The 14,839-nt window shown below is 38.9% G+C and overlaps 1 protein-coding gene across 5 annotated transcripts in view; it reads left to right on the forward strand.

Annotated features, from left to right (window-relative positions):
* LOC116173492 (band 7 protein AGAP004871) overlaps positions 1-14,839 on the forward strand; it is a 113,641-nt gene that overhangs the window by 86,274 nt on the left and 12,528 nt on the right. For all 5 annotated transcript variants that reach the window (XM_031490994.1, XM_031490991.1, XM_031490993.1 and 2 more), the window contains exons 3-6: positions 1,198-1,270; positions 3,213-3,295; positions 6,276-6,535; positions 6,597-6,777. In XM_031490994.1, coding sequence (XP_031346854.1) covers positions 1,198-1,270; positions 3,213-3,295; positions 6,276-6,535; positions 6,597-6,777 — 597 coding nt within the window. The remainder of the gene's footprint in view (positions 1-1,197; positions 1,271-3,212; positions 3,296-6,275; positions 6,536-6,596; positions 6,778-14,839) is intronic.

Genomic DNA, 14,839 nt, shown 5'->3' on the forward strand with positions numbered 1-14,839 from the left:
CACTTTGAAGGCAAAACCTCTGCGCGGTACAAGTACAACTGTACGCAAGACCAAATTAAAGAAGGGAGTGGAAGTGCAGAAGAGGTATATAGCTTGAACTCTAGCGACAAGAGAATGAAGTAAGTTCAATGAAACTTATAACACTGGGATGGTCTCTAGCGGCGAAAATAAAGAACTGTGTGTATTATTTACTTATTTATTTATTTATATACAAAATAAATTTGTTTGCAAATGTCAAGTCTAATGTGTATGTAATATCTATATGTATAAAACAGTAAAACAAAAAACAAACAAACAAGTTTAAAAAAAAACAACAAATAAACGCTTAGATACGTATACAATTTACTCTATAAAATCGGCCGAAGACCAACGATAGCTTAAAAATTCATTTATTGAGTAAAAACTTTTGCTCAATAGAAACTTTTTCAAATTGTGTTTAAGAATCGTGTATAAGAGCTTTGTTATGTATTTGTAGCTTCAATTCTGTTAGGGTATATAAACATGCCGACTTCACGTTACATAATACTGCATATTGGGTTTTTGTGCATGCGGTCGATGGACCTGACTCAAAAACAATTGTCACCGTCCTCCGTAATTGTCGAAAGATTCAACTGGCTTATGATAAGGGGTTGTTTGAATCGCTTGGAAGATTCCTTTCGAGCGAGAGAAGAGCATTACAATATTCCGTTTTAAGAAAAACCAGAATCCGTAAACAATTTATTATCTACAGCCAATTTACCACACGTTCAACGCCACGCACCAACGTATAAATAAATCACGTGGAGGGTTATTTTATTTTAACCAACGAAGTTTTCGTGTATTTATTCCAGAGGTTACCCAAACACAGATTTGTATTTATACTTTAAGAGCAAAACTTTAAATAGTAAACTAGACTACGATACCAAATATGTTTGTTATCAACGTGTCTAGCCTGGGGGAAGATGCAATCTCAACTTCGCAAAATGTACAATTACACCAATAATGAAACACAATACAACTGTACGAAATACGATAAACTGGAAATGCAAACGTTTACCGTCGCTCCCATTATCGCAACAGAAACAGTTCATTAGCTTTCCGGGCGTTTAAATTGGCCGTGTAACTTTTTACGCCCGTATCGATTACGCGTCCTGCTGGAAAATTAATTCGCCAATCTAACAAACGAAGTGGATCACTAATTCCGCTTTTGCTTTTCAGGTAGTGCAAGAGTACGAGAGAGCAGTCATATTCCGATTGGGACGGTTGTTATCCGGAGGAGCTAAGGGTCCAGGTAAGGGAATACTTTAATATTAAAGCTCCACTTAATTGGTCGTGTGTGCTTTGTTTGTGCTTTTCTTATGTATTTCGCGAAATGTCGTTTCGTCAATTTATCATCAAAAGACAAAAATATGATGGTCGTTATTTCTGGGATTGGGGACTATACGTCATCGGTTTCCGATTCTTTTATTTTAACTTGGCACAACTTTTCAAACATTTGGAACATAATACGAAGTCTGACAATCAAATTCCTGAGACACTATTCGAGAATTGATTTTTTAGACAATACGGCTGCCGGTCAAGGGCTTTTTGGAATTAGTCTCTCTTTTCTTTTTCACAAGGTTACCGGTCTGGAGCATAACGCGAATCCATTTGTTGATGTCATCCAACTTGTTTGACCTTGGGGAACCTTTTGTTTTACTTTACATCTTCTGACTCTCTGTTTTTAGGTTGTACTGAAAGTACCTTTACTCTAGCAAAAAGGTTCAAATGGGAAAAAAAGTCAGAAGTCTCAGTCTCAGAAACTCTCATTTCCAAATCCAGTCTTACTATTTCATCGTCTAAATTTAGCTCTTCTAAAATAACCATGTGCCAAGTCGTCTATAAGGTCTCGCTTTTTGCATTTCTATAAATTTTTGAACCCTCATTTAAGAAGTTTCTCTTGTATTTCTTCCTAATATAATGGATAAATATAAAACTACACTGTATACCTATTTTATCGTTCCATTTGATGTTACAGAATTATAATGTGAGATGATGGATAATGTATGGAATCTGAAAGTCTCAGGAAGGGGGATTCAAACTATAGTAGTGTGCCTTGTGCAACCGGCTGGTTACTTTTCAACTCTTCCTACATTTTCTTTCTCAAACTATTTTACTTAAGGGTGGTTCTTCTTACATAAAATAATGGTTGTTGGGCTTCAATCGATGATCCTTTTCTGGCCTCGGGGAAATGGGAAAGGATAAATGATTAAAAATCAATAGTCTTTATTAAAAACTTATTACGTTCTTTTTCTCTTAGAAAATCGCCTTTGTGCTGTAAATAACACACGTCAAAAGAAATGGGGGTTGCGGCGGCACATTCCTGTAAGAGTAAGGTTAACTCATTCATTCACAAAAATTCGCTGCATGGAAAAGAAAATCTGTCTTTATTACGTTAGTCAAAAATCAAAATATTTACTCTAAAACCGCCGAGTACAGAAAGAAACTTAATTCTTGTTTCATAAATTGGTATACAATTAGATCGAAAATCAAAACAAACTGCTGTAAATACGTGTAGTAACGCCTCCAGGCTCGAGTCGTTAAAATGAAAACAAACAGTGCTCACAAGCAGTTATTTGAATGCAACCGTAGTAGGTGATTAAATCGCCTTTACTATAACACAAATTTAAACTACAATGCAACAATCTACGACGGGGCGAACAGCAAAGATTATAAACTACAACGCGATCATGTTTCCTGGTTTATAAATACCTTGAACGTCTATTGTTAATATGCACTAGGACTCGGAGTGCAGTCTTGGTCTCGCTGTGATCGATGTTAAAATGCAATGAACTCAGGACCGCCCACTGCAAGCAGCTATTCCAGTTTCGGTTCGGCCAATCACAGGCAGGCAGGTTTTAACGCGACTTTTTCGGCACCCTTCAAGTAGACTGTGCACGGACCGCGCATAGAACAGAAAATGGAACTGTTCTTCGGAAATCACGCAATCCTCCTAATTTTCTCCGGAGTGCCGTGAAGGATCGTCTTCGCCTTCGAGGTCGTGGCTGGATGGAGATGTTTTCGCTCAGTTCTTTCTCTTGATGAAGTCGCCTCAATTCCGGTCGAATAATCGAAAATCCCCTTTGGATCCAAATCATCACAAATTGGCATATCGTGTTGCCTTCAAGTTAACAGCAATGATTATATGATACTGGTTTATTAGCACAGATAATTAACGAAGTTTTTTGTTTCAGGCATATTCTTCATCCTTCCTTGCATTGATGCGTACGCAAGGGTCGATCTTCGCACTCGTACTTATGATATTCCGCCCCAAGAGGTAGGTATGAATGCACCGTTAGCAACATTTTGAAACGTGTGGTAGTGAGAATGTTAGCAAAGAGGTGACAAACGCGAATTTCCAAATTTAGAATTTATGTAAACCACCGTGCTTTAGAGGATATTATACTCTTCAAGTTTCCGTGCATTAAAAACATTTTGATTTACACATTAGGGCATAGTGTCCACGAATAACTCCATATATTAGCAATGGTCAACAACCAAAAAAAAAGAATCAATAGACCGCGTAATGGAAATAACTCGGAACATTGCCATCGGCGATTTCAAGCGGAAGTGGGACGCGCCATTCGTGATGGTTAGAGTGACCACGCGTTCTCTTCACAACCGTCCCACTGTAAACCTTCGGAGCAGAGGGAACTGATACCGGCAACTCAACTTCCGACTTATAAAACAAGCATCCTTAGCTTACATGTTCACTTAGCAAACGTCGTCCACATCAATCACGTTGACTTACCCTATACTTACTACTGGCAACTCTGGACAAAAAAACTATGAGCAGAACCACATACCTTTCAAGTCGTTCGAGTCGAAACGATTGACGTTTCGCGGCACTTTTGAATTTGGATAGCAGTTGGCCCAATACGGATTGCACGAATGAACTCCTACGTTTTGTAATCGGTTCTTGTATGTGTTAGGACGTGAGACATAATCGGGAAGAAAATTAAATAAATGACAGAATTTTTGTGCGTAAGAAATGACAAGAACAAATAAATATATTACGCACACAACAAGACTATACCAGGAAAACCTTCTACGGGACAAAAACCCCGGCATAGGCCATACAAATACACGAAAAAAATCATCTACAGCAACAAAATGCATGAGAAAATACATATAAATAAAACATCTCAAATTGTATGATAAATCTCTGGTAATCGAATCAAATGCAATTAAACAAATTCATAAAAACAAGACACACGACACATCATAAATGCAGTGGAAAACATGATACATCAATTCAGTAAAAAACACATTAAAATACATGTACGGTCAATTGAGATAACACAATTCGTAAAATAATAAATTGCATGTACATAGGAAACATCAAAATAGTGTGGCTCTACTCCAGCCGCCGTTAACATAAATTAATTTAACACGAAAAGTACATGTGATGTACATACCAATAGCAAGTATTCATGTGAAAGTCGATTATTGTTCAAGAAAAACACATTTTAAATAGCGGAAATGTTTTAGATCTCAAACTCATTGCAGATTTTTACTTTAAGGTGTACTGAATCATAGTAGCATTTGTTATGTGAATTAGGAACCTCCTAAAGGAGTCATCTACGGGAAAATTTTTATTAGACCTTTTTACTCAGGAAATAATGTGGGGAGCTTCTCACTTCCCGCTTACGCCATATCTTCGATTACTTGGAAAAGGAAATCGCGATTATAAAGGTAAATAAATATCTAAACATTGCCTCCTCTCAATGACCTGGTGTCGTTATCGACCTTCCGTTTGATACCTACCGGATCTCTATGGTGAGTATCCCGCAATCAGAGTAGAGGAGTCGTGGTCAATCAGAATGTGGTTAGTCTATATCTGCACCTACCGATGATGTCTTCATGGAAAACGTAGTGGTAAAGTTGGAACCTTGTTCTTAAACTGGTAATTCGAATTATTCTTCGTAAATGGCTAGACGTTCTATTGTCACGTCTGCCGCTAAATTACGCACATCTGATCTATGGGAAAACTTGACATCAACTGCCTGCTACTGCTCCAATGTACGTCGTAGGACCACCGACAATAATTGCTAAATCATCTACAGGGTGTGTAGATATTAATACTTTTATATTTTTAAATCTAATGGTCACATGATGGTTTGTGACTGATGCAAATTGCAAGATAGATCAAATCATTCCACATAGAATTTTTACGAAACACGCAAGTGCATTGAAGCCACGTTTTAAAATTGTACAAAGATGTGCTGGCAACCCGAGGATTAATAATCTTGTGTATTCATGACTGAAACACTGTAATGATCCTATAGGGGTCTCCCAAGCCGACACTGAAAACGTTGACGTACCCTATACTTACCGTTGGCAACTCTGGACCAAAAACTACGAGCAGAACCACCTACCTTTCAAGTGTTCAAGTCGAAACGATTGACGTTTGAATTTGGTTAGCAGTTGGCCCAATATGGATTGCACGAATGAACTCCTACGTTGTGTAATCGGTTCTTGTATGTGTTGGGACGTGGGACATAATCGGGAAGAGAATTAAATAAAATACAGAATTTTTGTACGTAATAAATCACAAGAACATATAAATATATTACGCACACAACCAGGGAAACCTTCTACGGAACAAAAACCCTGGCATAGACCACACAAATACATGAAGAAAATCATCTACAGCAACAAAAGTGCATGAAAAAATACACATAAATAAAACATCTCAAATGGTAGATAAATCTCCGGTAATCGAATCAAATGCAATTAAACAAATTCATAAAATCAAAACACACGAGACATCATAAATGCAGTGAAAAATATGATAAATCAATTCAGTAAAAGACACATTCAAGTACATGTGGGAGCAATTGAGATAACACAACTCGTAAAATAATAAATTGCATGTACATAGGAAACATCAAAATAGTGTTACAATTCATAGCCGAGCATCAATTATTTGATTAATATGTTGAGATATTCATGAGAAAATTTTCAATTTGGACTAAAATTGTAATTGTAAGTAATGCTCAAAGCTATAAGACTCTCTAATTAGCGGTGGATTATATTGATGTAATATAACTACTTTCATGTAATTTCAGTTAAAGGGTGTTGTTCGTTCAGAACAGATCGTACTGAATCATTAGTCGCGACATTTCCACGCCACGTGTCAAAAATCTGCAAGTGTAAATCAGTTACGAAAGGATGTTTGACATAGTTTTCAGTTAGATTGCGTGTTTAAAACGACAAAATCGCAGAAAGTTTCCAACCCTGTTTTGTCATTTCAGGTTTTAACAAAGGACAGCGTGACTGTATCCGTCGACGCCGTGGTATATTATCGCGTTTCAAACGCAACGGTTTCAATTGCGAACGTTGAAAACGCTCATCATTCCACTCGACTTCTCGCACAAACCACTCTACGAAATATAATGGGACAAAGACCTCTTCACGAGATTCTCAGCGAACGCGAAAGTATCTCCCAACACATGAAAGCTCTGCTAGATGAGGCGACCGAATCGTGGGGCATCAACGTGGAACGGGTTGAGATGTAGGACTAGTTTACGTATCGTCGGTCGCTCCAGTAACGCACGTTCTGTTTTGTTTAATAGAAAGGACGTCCGTCTCCCGGTTCAGCTGCAGAGAGCTATGGCCGCCGAGGCGGAGGCCGCACGCGAGGCACGTGCTAAAGTTATTGCCGCCGAAGGAGAACAGAAAGCTTCGAGAGCGTTGCGCGAGGCGTCCGAGGTCATTGGGGATTCGCCCGCCGCCTTGCAGTTGAGATATCTCCAGGTTCGTATTATGTCGATTACTTTATTGCTGTCTATACGAAATCGAGCACACTTCAAAGGTCAACCTATACATGACGTTATAGGTGCAATCATTTGCCACAGAGTGTTCAACATATCGTCGCTGCTTATTGTATTATTGCAACATTTGCAGCTTAAGTGTGTGTGGCTTTTTACATTGTTGCACAAGTGCTTATAATTGTAGCTAAACGTTTCATTTTATTGAGATTTGCGTGGGAAGGTGCTTCCCAGTTACAGATTTTTCTCGGTCTTCTTTCACACACATATCATCTTAACACACACCGACACTTAGTTTGATAAGTCTACGACAATAGTCAGTTATTATGAAGTAAATGTGAAAATGATTGCAAATTCATTTAAATTGGGAAAACTTCCAAACATGTTTCGTGATCATGGACATCGGCACTGTCCCACTTTACTCACCATTAAGGTTACAAGTCATCTAAGATTAAATTAGAATTAAATACACCTGAAATATCTAATTAGTTATTCGCCTGGGATAGTTAAAGGATTCGTATCCTTCTAACCACGTAAGACCAACACGAAGCTAGCTGTTATGCCAAGATTGGTATATCCCGGTTTTGGGAAGCCGTGCGCGATGATATTTCCCAGATCTTTTTCGCGGACTAGTTTTTTTTACTCAAAAGCAAGCGTTGATTATGGCACTTGAGCTGAAAGGGCCTACTTTCAAATTTAAGACCGTTCTTTGGCCTCAATTGATAACTGCTAAAACCCCCTTTTTGGGGTACATGAGAAAGCAAGCAAAGCTGTAGTAAAGGTTTCGCAACCACTCCAAACTAATACAAATTTATCCGAGATACTTGAATAAGGAGGTCCGACATGTTTTATATTTCTTATATTTTAACTAAAATTGAGAGATTTGGTTATTAAAAAACGATAAAAAAATGTTGAGGGCAAAATATTGATATTTACGTCCGCTGTGAGCATTTTAAGATCAAGGGTCAGTACGAAGCAAGAAACGTACCTGTGAGCGAGACTAGTCCTCGTGACGTCAGTAGTCAACTCATTGGCCCCCACGCTAGCAAAGTATACGAATTCACGTAAACGGGGATCGATTTGTTTATTTTATTTATTGTCTGCACAATGGTGCAAGAGTAGTAATATATGGCCGATTCTAAACCACACTAGATGAAAACCCCTAGAAAAGTCAATAGAATTTAGTGGTTCTGAACTGTGCTAGCGAGGTTTGTGCCTGTGCTAACGTCAAGGTCCAGGGGTCGAGGTTTGTGCTCGAGATAAACTATCGGAGGTTTGCGTCCGAGCTAAAGTAAGTCGGTTTGTGCCTGAGTCAAGGGTTCTTGTCGATGGTAGTGTACGGCCGATTCTAAATCACACTAGATGAAAATCCCTCTAGAAAAGTCACTCGGATTGAGTGGTTCTGAACTGCGCTAGCGAGGTTTGCGCCTGAGCTAACGTCAAAGTTCTTGTCTAAAATGAATATATGGCTGTTTCTAAATCACACTAGCATAGAGAGGTTTGCGCCTGCGCTAAAGTAATTTGATCATGTTGGGGGTTTGCGCTCAGGGATAAAGTATCAGAGGTTTGCATCCAGGCTAAAGTAAGGTTTGCGCTCGAGATGAAGTGGTTTGTTTATGAACTGAAGGTGGTATATAAAGGATAGGAATTAGTGCTGTAATATTCATCTTGGTACAGAAAGAGCATCCGTTACAATGACAAAAACACCAACCACAACAACAACAACATTTATAAACGTAACCCGAAACCGCAAGAGAATTGAGGATTTGCTTACGAAAATAAAGAGATTAAAATGGTACCTGGAGGTATTCGAGGTGCAACGAAAATTGAGTCAAGTGCGCTTGCACACAAGAAGTTGAAAGCCAACGTCTATCAAAATTACGAAAATTACTCCTCTGGGCTGTATTCACCGCTTCCATATATCGCCTCGTGCTCTGCATCAAATGCTAATGCAGAAAACATATAGATGCTTTTATAAGCGTCAATCCCCACCACATCTTCAAAGTCATATTTAGAATATAGTGTGATTTAGAATCGGCCGTACACTACCATCGACACGAGCCCTCGACTCAGGCGCAAACCAAATTACTTTAGCTCGGACGCAAACCTCCGATACTTTATCTAGAGCACAAACCTCGACCCCTTGACCTTGACGTTAGTACAAGCGCAAACCTCGAATTTGCTAGGGATTTTCATCTAGTGTGCCGTACACTATCATCGACAAGAACCCTCGACTCAGGCGCAAACCAAATTACTTTAGCTCGGACGCAAACCTCCGATACTTTATCTAGAGCACAAACCTCGACCCCTTGACCTTGACGTTAGTACAAGCGCAAACCTCGAATTTGCTAGGGATTTTCATCTAGTGTGCCGTACACTATCATCGACAAGAACCCTCGACTCAGGCGCAAACCAAATTACTTTAGCTCGGACGCAAACCTCCGATACTTTATCTAGAGCACAAACCTCGACTCCTTAACCTTGACGTTAGCACAGGTGCAAACCTCGCTACCGCAGTTCAGAATCACTCAATTCTAGTGGCGTTTATAGGGATTTTCATCTAGTGTGATTTAGAATCGGCCATATATTACTACTTGCAAGGATGCAAGGTCATCAAAAAGTTGATTCGCGAAATTTTTTTACGTGAATTCGTATACTTTGTCAGCGCGACGGTAAATGTAGGATAGCACAGAAACCACACGCACTGCACCTGGCTATGCCCCAAAATCTGGTCAGCTCTTCTTTTTATGTCTAAGAATATGTGTACCAAATTTGGGTCCAATCGGTTCAACCGTTTACCCGGAAATAAGAGTACAGACAGACCAACCGATTGACATAATCCATATATTTTATATGATCTCGATTCCTGGTGCCCGAAAATCTGTATCTTCGTCAAAAAAATGGAGGCCATTTTTTACCCCAATGCAATACCTCCCTTAAGCCCTAGCGCACACGGAGCGACTGTTCTGCAACTACAGTTGCAAACCAGTTGCGCGTGCAACTGTAGTTACAGAACAGTCGCTCCGTGTCCGCTAGGGCTAAGGGTGGCAGAAATCTGATTTCCGTTGCCATGTTAAAATCTTACAAGAGTTAGGTATTATTCTTTATTAATCTGATTCACTACAGTAGCACGGCATGGGGAGGGGAGGGGGATTACCAATTAACAACGGAGCAAAAAAATTAGAATGGTTTTGATGACTTTTCAGATTAAGTAAGTTCCCGACATCATTCCGAGTCTTTAGCCCACAATGCTTCGGATTGTTCACATTTTTCGGATTCTTCCATCGATTCAGTTGCTTCCTATCCTTCAATCTCTTCTAATTCTCAGGTTCTTCAAATTCGTTACACTCTTCAAATTCTTCAGATACCTCTTACGTACTTTCTATCAATATGTATATTTCACTCTTTTTTACCCCCACCTCTTGTTTATTGGGCAATAGATGTTGAAAGATCAATGTTTTATATATACAGTGGGTTTATCTTGAACTGGAGCATGCGATTTTGCATGCAATGTTATTTACCTATAATATGTTCCATTGTAAAAAAAACGCGTCAACCTATAGAAGTAGTTCAAATGGGTAGTAGGTGAAATGTACAACTGTCACCTTCACATCTACCGCCCTGCAGATAAATTTAAAAAATGAAAATTGAAATTATAAATTTATACAAAGGTCACAACAGTGCAAGAAAAGTCCGCGATTTACTTGCAGTTCAGTATCCTGATGAACCAATACCTTCCATTTCAACGTACATAACCTAAAAATAATTAAAGGCTGGTTCAGTTGTGACTCGCACAAATTTCCAATACGTGTGTATAGTTGTGAACCGCACATATCCTATATGTTGCAGTTGATGCGTTTTTTTTTAATGGAACATATAGGGAAACGTCATTGCATGCAAAATCGTATGTTCCAATGCAAGATAAAACGCACTGTATACATTGTGTTTAGCGAGGAACGGGACAGCACGATATCTCTGAAACGACTGCAGATTTTAAAATTCTTAAAACTTTGTTATAAATGTAGGCTCTGTCCATATATTTTGTCATAAAAAGGTTATTAATTAAATGCGTCACCGCCAGGTGGCGCTATCTAACTTAATTCTTTTAAATGAAATGCCCTACTTTTATTAGATTTTTGGAAATCTGATAACTTTACTTATAAGCGGCACCATATTTAACCTTCACTTTTGCCCTCTATTTCACCTTCACGTCTGCTCTCTTTGACCTGCAGTTACATTGACTCGTTTAACTTTCAGTGATACTTACCGCCTTTAGTGTCATTCGCCGCGTTTAACCTTCATCGACATTGGTTTAAATGTCCCACCTCAGCGTTTAGCCTTCAGTGACATGGAATCTCCCTCCGCTCGTTTAACTTTCGTTTAACGACATTGAATCGGAGCATTTAACCTTCAGTGGCATTGCTCTGTTTGACCTCCAGTTTAGTTCAGGACACTGGCTTGACCTTCGGTGACAGAGAGAATGACTCACCTAAAGGTCAATTCACATTATCGGTCAGATCACGGCTCTGTCAATTATTGTAGCGTGTATTTCTATGAACATGTTCTGACCGTGACCTGATCGTCAAATGTGAATATTCCTATTGAAATAGCATGTTACAATATTTTGAGCGGAGCGTAAGCAGAGCGTCACCTAAGCTATGGTATGAATTGGCCTTAAGAATGACCTTGGATCAAGTAAGTCTATCAAGGTCAATGTGTGCTAGAATCGGTGTTACTTACCTACTACTATGTATATATTTACTAAATCGTCTGCTCGCAGTTGTCATCCTATCACCTGAATGGTTCGATTGAGAATGTGGATGTTTGACACACCTACGAAGTACCTAACAGACACACCCTAATGTCATGACATTCTTTGGAATTTGGTTCCACAGAAGGCCAGAATTATCACAGCTTTCCCAATAAAACAGTTTTTCGAATAAACGGCTTCCCAATAAACAGCTTTCAAATAAACAGCCCCGGTTCAGTCTGTTCGCCTGTTCCCTGTTAGCAGTTACCAGTTATCTGCTCCGTTTCCATTTCTCTAGTAATTACGTTTTTAAGTACATAAGGAAGGCATTTAAATTTACTACCAATATTGGTACACTGTGAAGCAAAATAATACCTACTTATCAAGGATACTATTATATTATATAGCATCCTTGCCTACTTATACTTTACTTATTTATTTTAGCCTTTATTTTTGAGTGGGCGGGGTTTCTGTATACATTTACAAATATATCCATGCCCGAACCCGGATTCGAACGAGGGACCCTTAACACCGCAGTCCAACTTCAACTGACACCACGTGCATGTATGTAAGGGTAAGGATGCCAGCGAAATGAGTTAGCACCCTTTATACATTTATTTTAATACACAAACTTTGCTCTTAATTTATATACAAGGAAATATGTCACCTTCAACAATACACCCTATGTTTTGAAACTCGACAATGTTGTTTGGGCTAATAGAACAATACGCCGACCTAGACCACTAATGTGCATATGGGGATTACAAAGTGAGCTAGAAGTCAACAAATAGGAAACCAGGATTTCGATTGACCTTTAGTGGCATTCCTTTACTGACCATGTGCACCCCCCGAAATCGATAATCAACATCTTAGTGACCTTGGAGCATGCCCATCGATAACCAATCAGTAAAAAGAAATTAGCCTCTACTCAACGATCACCTTCAATTCTACCCTCTATTTCACCTTCAATTTTGACCTTTAGTGAGCACAGATTACGATGGAGTAATGCATTCGACCTTGAAGGTAGCTCACAGAACTTGCGCCCTCGTTTGACCTTCAATAACATTAGTTCAAAAAAATCCTACCGGTTCATTTAAACTATAACCACGATGACCTTCAGTGACATTCACTTGGTACGTGCGCGGTAGTTCAAATAACCTTGGACGTGGCGCATGCGCAGAATTCAAGGGCAAAGTGTCCCATATTGTTGCGTCGTTGCGGGCATCAAAAATGGTCAGTTTTTAAGACAAATCAAGGACCTCTTATAGACTATTATTAAGTCGACTTCACTTTTATCGTGCGCTTCCATCAATACTACCTCATCCAAACTGCACTGATGGCTTCGTCCCACGCAAGTGCTTTTGGACCACTCACAGCTGGATTGAACCTTCTCTTCATGTTCGCAGAGTTGAGCAGGCGTGCAAACATAGCAATGTTGCTATTGATACTCTACTAGAACTTCTTAATTGTACAATGACAGGTCCTTCGTCAGGATTACCGGTTTCAACCTTGCGTCTTCCTTTGATTGATTTTGAATTTCAAGCCATCCATCTAACGCATCTTGATTCTGAGCAACCATTTCTCCTTTTGGCACAATTTCATCATCATCATTTTCATCCGTAGTAACTTCTAGGATTTCAATAGCACTCCTTCGCTTTCGTTTAAATCGTTTAGGAACTGACCGTAAAAAATTTTAATCTCAAATGTCTTAGTTTGGTTCTGTCAATCACTTGATCACAAAATACAGGTTGTTTAAATGGAAAAATCTCTTCCTGGAAGATTACATCTTGATTACCTTTCTCCGCATCAAACTCCACAACCTAGAACCATCCTTCGTCGGCAACCAGCACATTTTTCCTCTTTTGGTTCAAAGTTCTTCGACTTAGATACCTTCGCCCATGCTTGGCAACCAAAAATCTCGATTAAATTTACCTCCTCTAACTTTAATTTATCGTGCCAGATTTCGTAAGGTAAGAGGTACCGATTTGTGATAAAAACTGATGGCATAATGGCTGCTGCCCAAAAATCCATGGGGATATCCATTCTAGCATCAGGCATCTTCGGGAAACTAAGACGGCTGAATTTTTCCTTAATGTAAACTTCACATTTTCCATCGCCTTTTTTGGGTTCCTCCTTTAAGTCTTTGAGAAAAGGAATTATCACGAGATCCCTTTTGTTCACATGGCCAAATCTACGATGCCATTGGTGCATTTTGATGGCTCTGCATTACTAAACCAGTGGTAAAATTTTCACTTTTTCATTCACAGTATTTATAACGTATACTCGTCTAAGTATAAGCTTATCATTATCTAAAACCACTCCGCTATCACCAATGACCATTGACGGTCAAACCTTTATCCGTCAACTTTAATCAAAGCACATTCAACATCTTAAACGTATAGTGTCTCTGAAAACTTCCTCGTCTTTTTCAGGTGTAGAATTAATACGATGCCTCTGCCCTCTATCTGGGCTTCGTCCCCGTTTCCCATCTTGATGACACCGCAGTAACCTTCATCCAGTTCGATAAAGTCTTTTTTCAATGGCCATGCGATCGAACGAACATGATTATAAGTACCAGCATTTCCGCTTCATATTTCCCTACTCCTACTGAACAATACGCTTTAGCTTTGTCGACTGAATTCACTTATGATACTAATTGCCGTATCTTCTTTATTTCGTCGTCGTTTTCCCAAGAACTCCGTCAACTCTGGACATTCAGGAGAGTTGTGGTCAAAATTTCCACACGTATAGCACTTGTAAATTCGATCGTCACTCCTACTTTCTCCACACGCCATGCTTCGTAACACTGTTTTCCTGATCGCAATTTCGAAACTCCATAATCTGTTGAGAGATTAATGTTAGAACATTAATGAAACATCCCGAGCATCAGAGGTGGTCAGTTTTTTTTTTTTTTAGAAAAAATAACCAACTTGTAATTGTCATACTATATAAATCACATTAATTACATAACATCAACACTAAAGTTGGAATTAAATCATTAATCGAACGCATTTGTCTAATTCCTGCCCTACATTTCATTCCTGATTGCAATTTGTTCTGTTCCGACAATCAGAACGTTCGATTAGTGCTTACAGTGAGACATCCGCTACAATAGGTTTCAAAAGGTTTCATTGGTCATAAATAACTAATCTTGTTGTCGATTTCGGTTCGGAAATGTTGTGTACTTATACAAGTTTTTACTTTTCCATAAATCAATAGGTTTCACCTCTAAATTTTGCCAAAAAATTCGTACTCATCTATCCATCAAACATGTTTTAATAATATATTAAAGGTCGGA

This window comes from Photinus pyralis, unplaced genomic scaffold (genome assembly GCF_008802855.1).
Source record: "Photinus pyralis isolate 1611_PpyrPB1 unplaced genomic scaffold, Ppyr1.3 Ppyr1.4_LG6, whole genome shotgun sequence".
NCBI classification, from domain to species: domain Eukaryota; kingdom Metazoa; phylum Arthropoda; class Insecta; order Coleoptera; family Lampyridae; genus Photinus; species Photinus pyralis.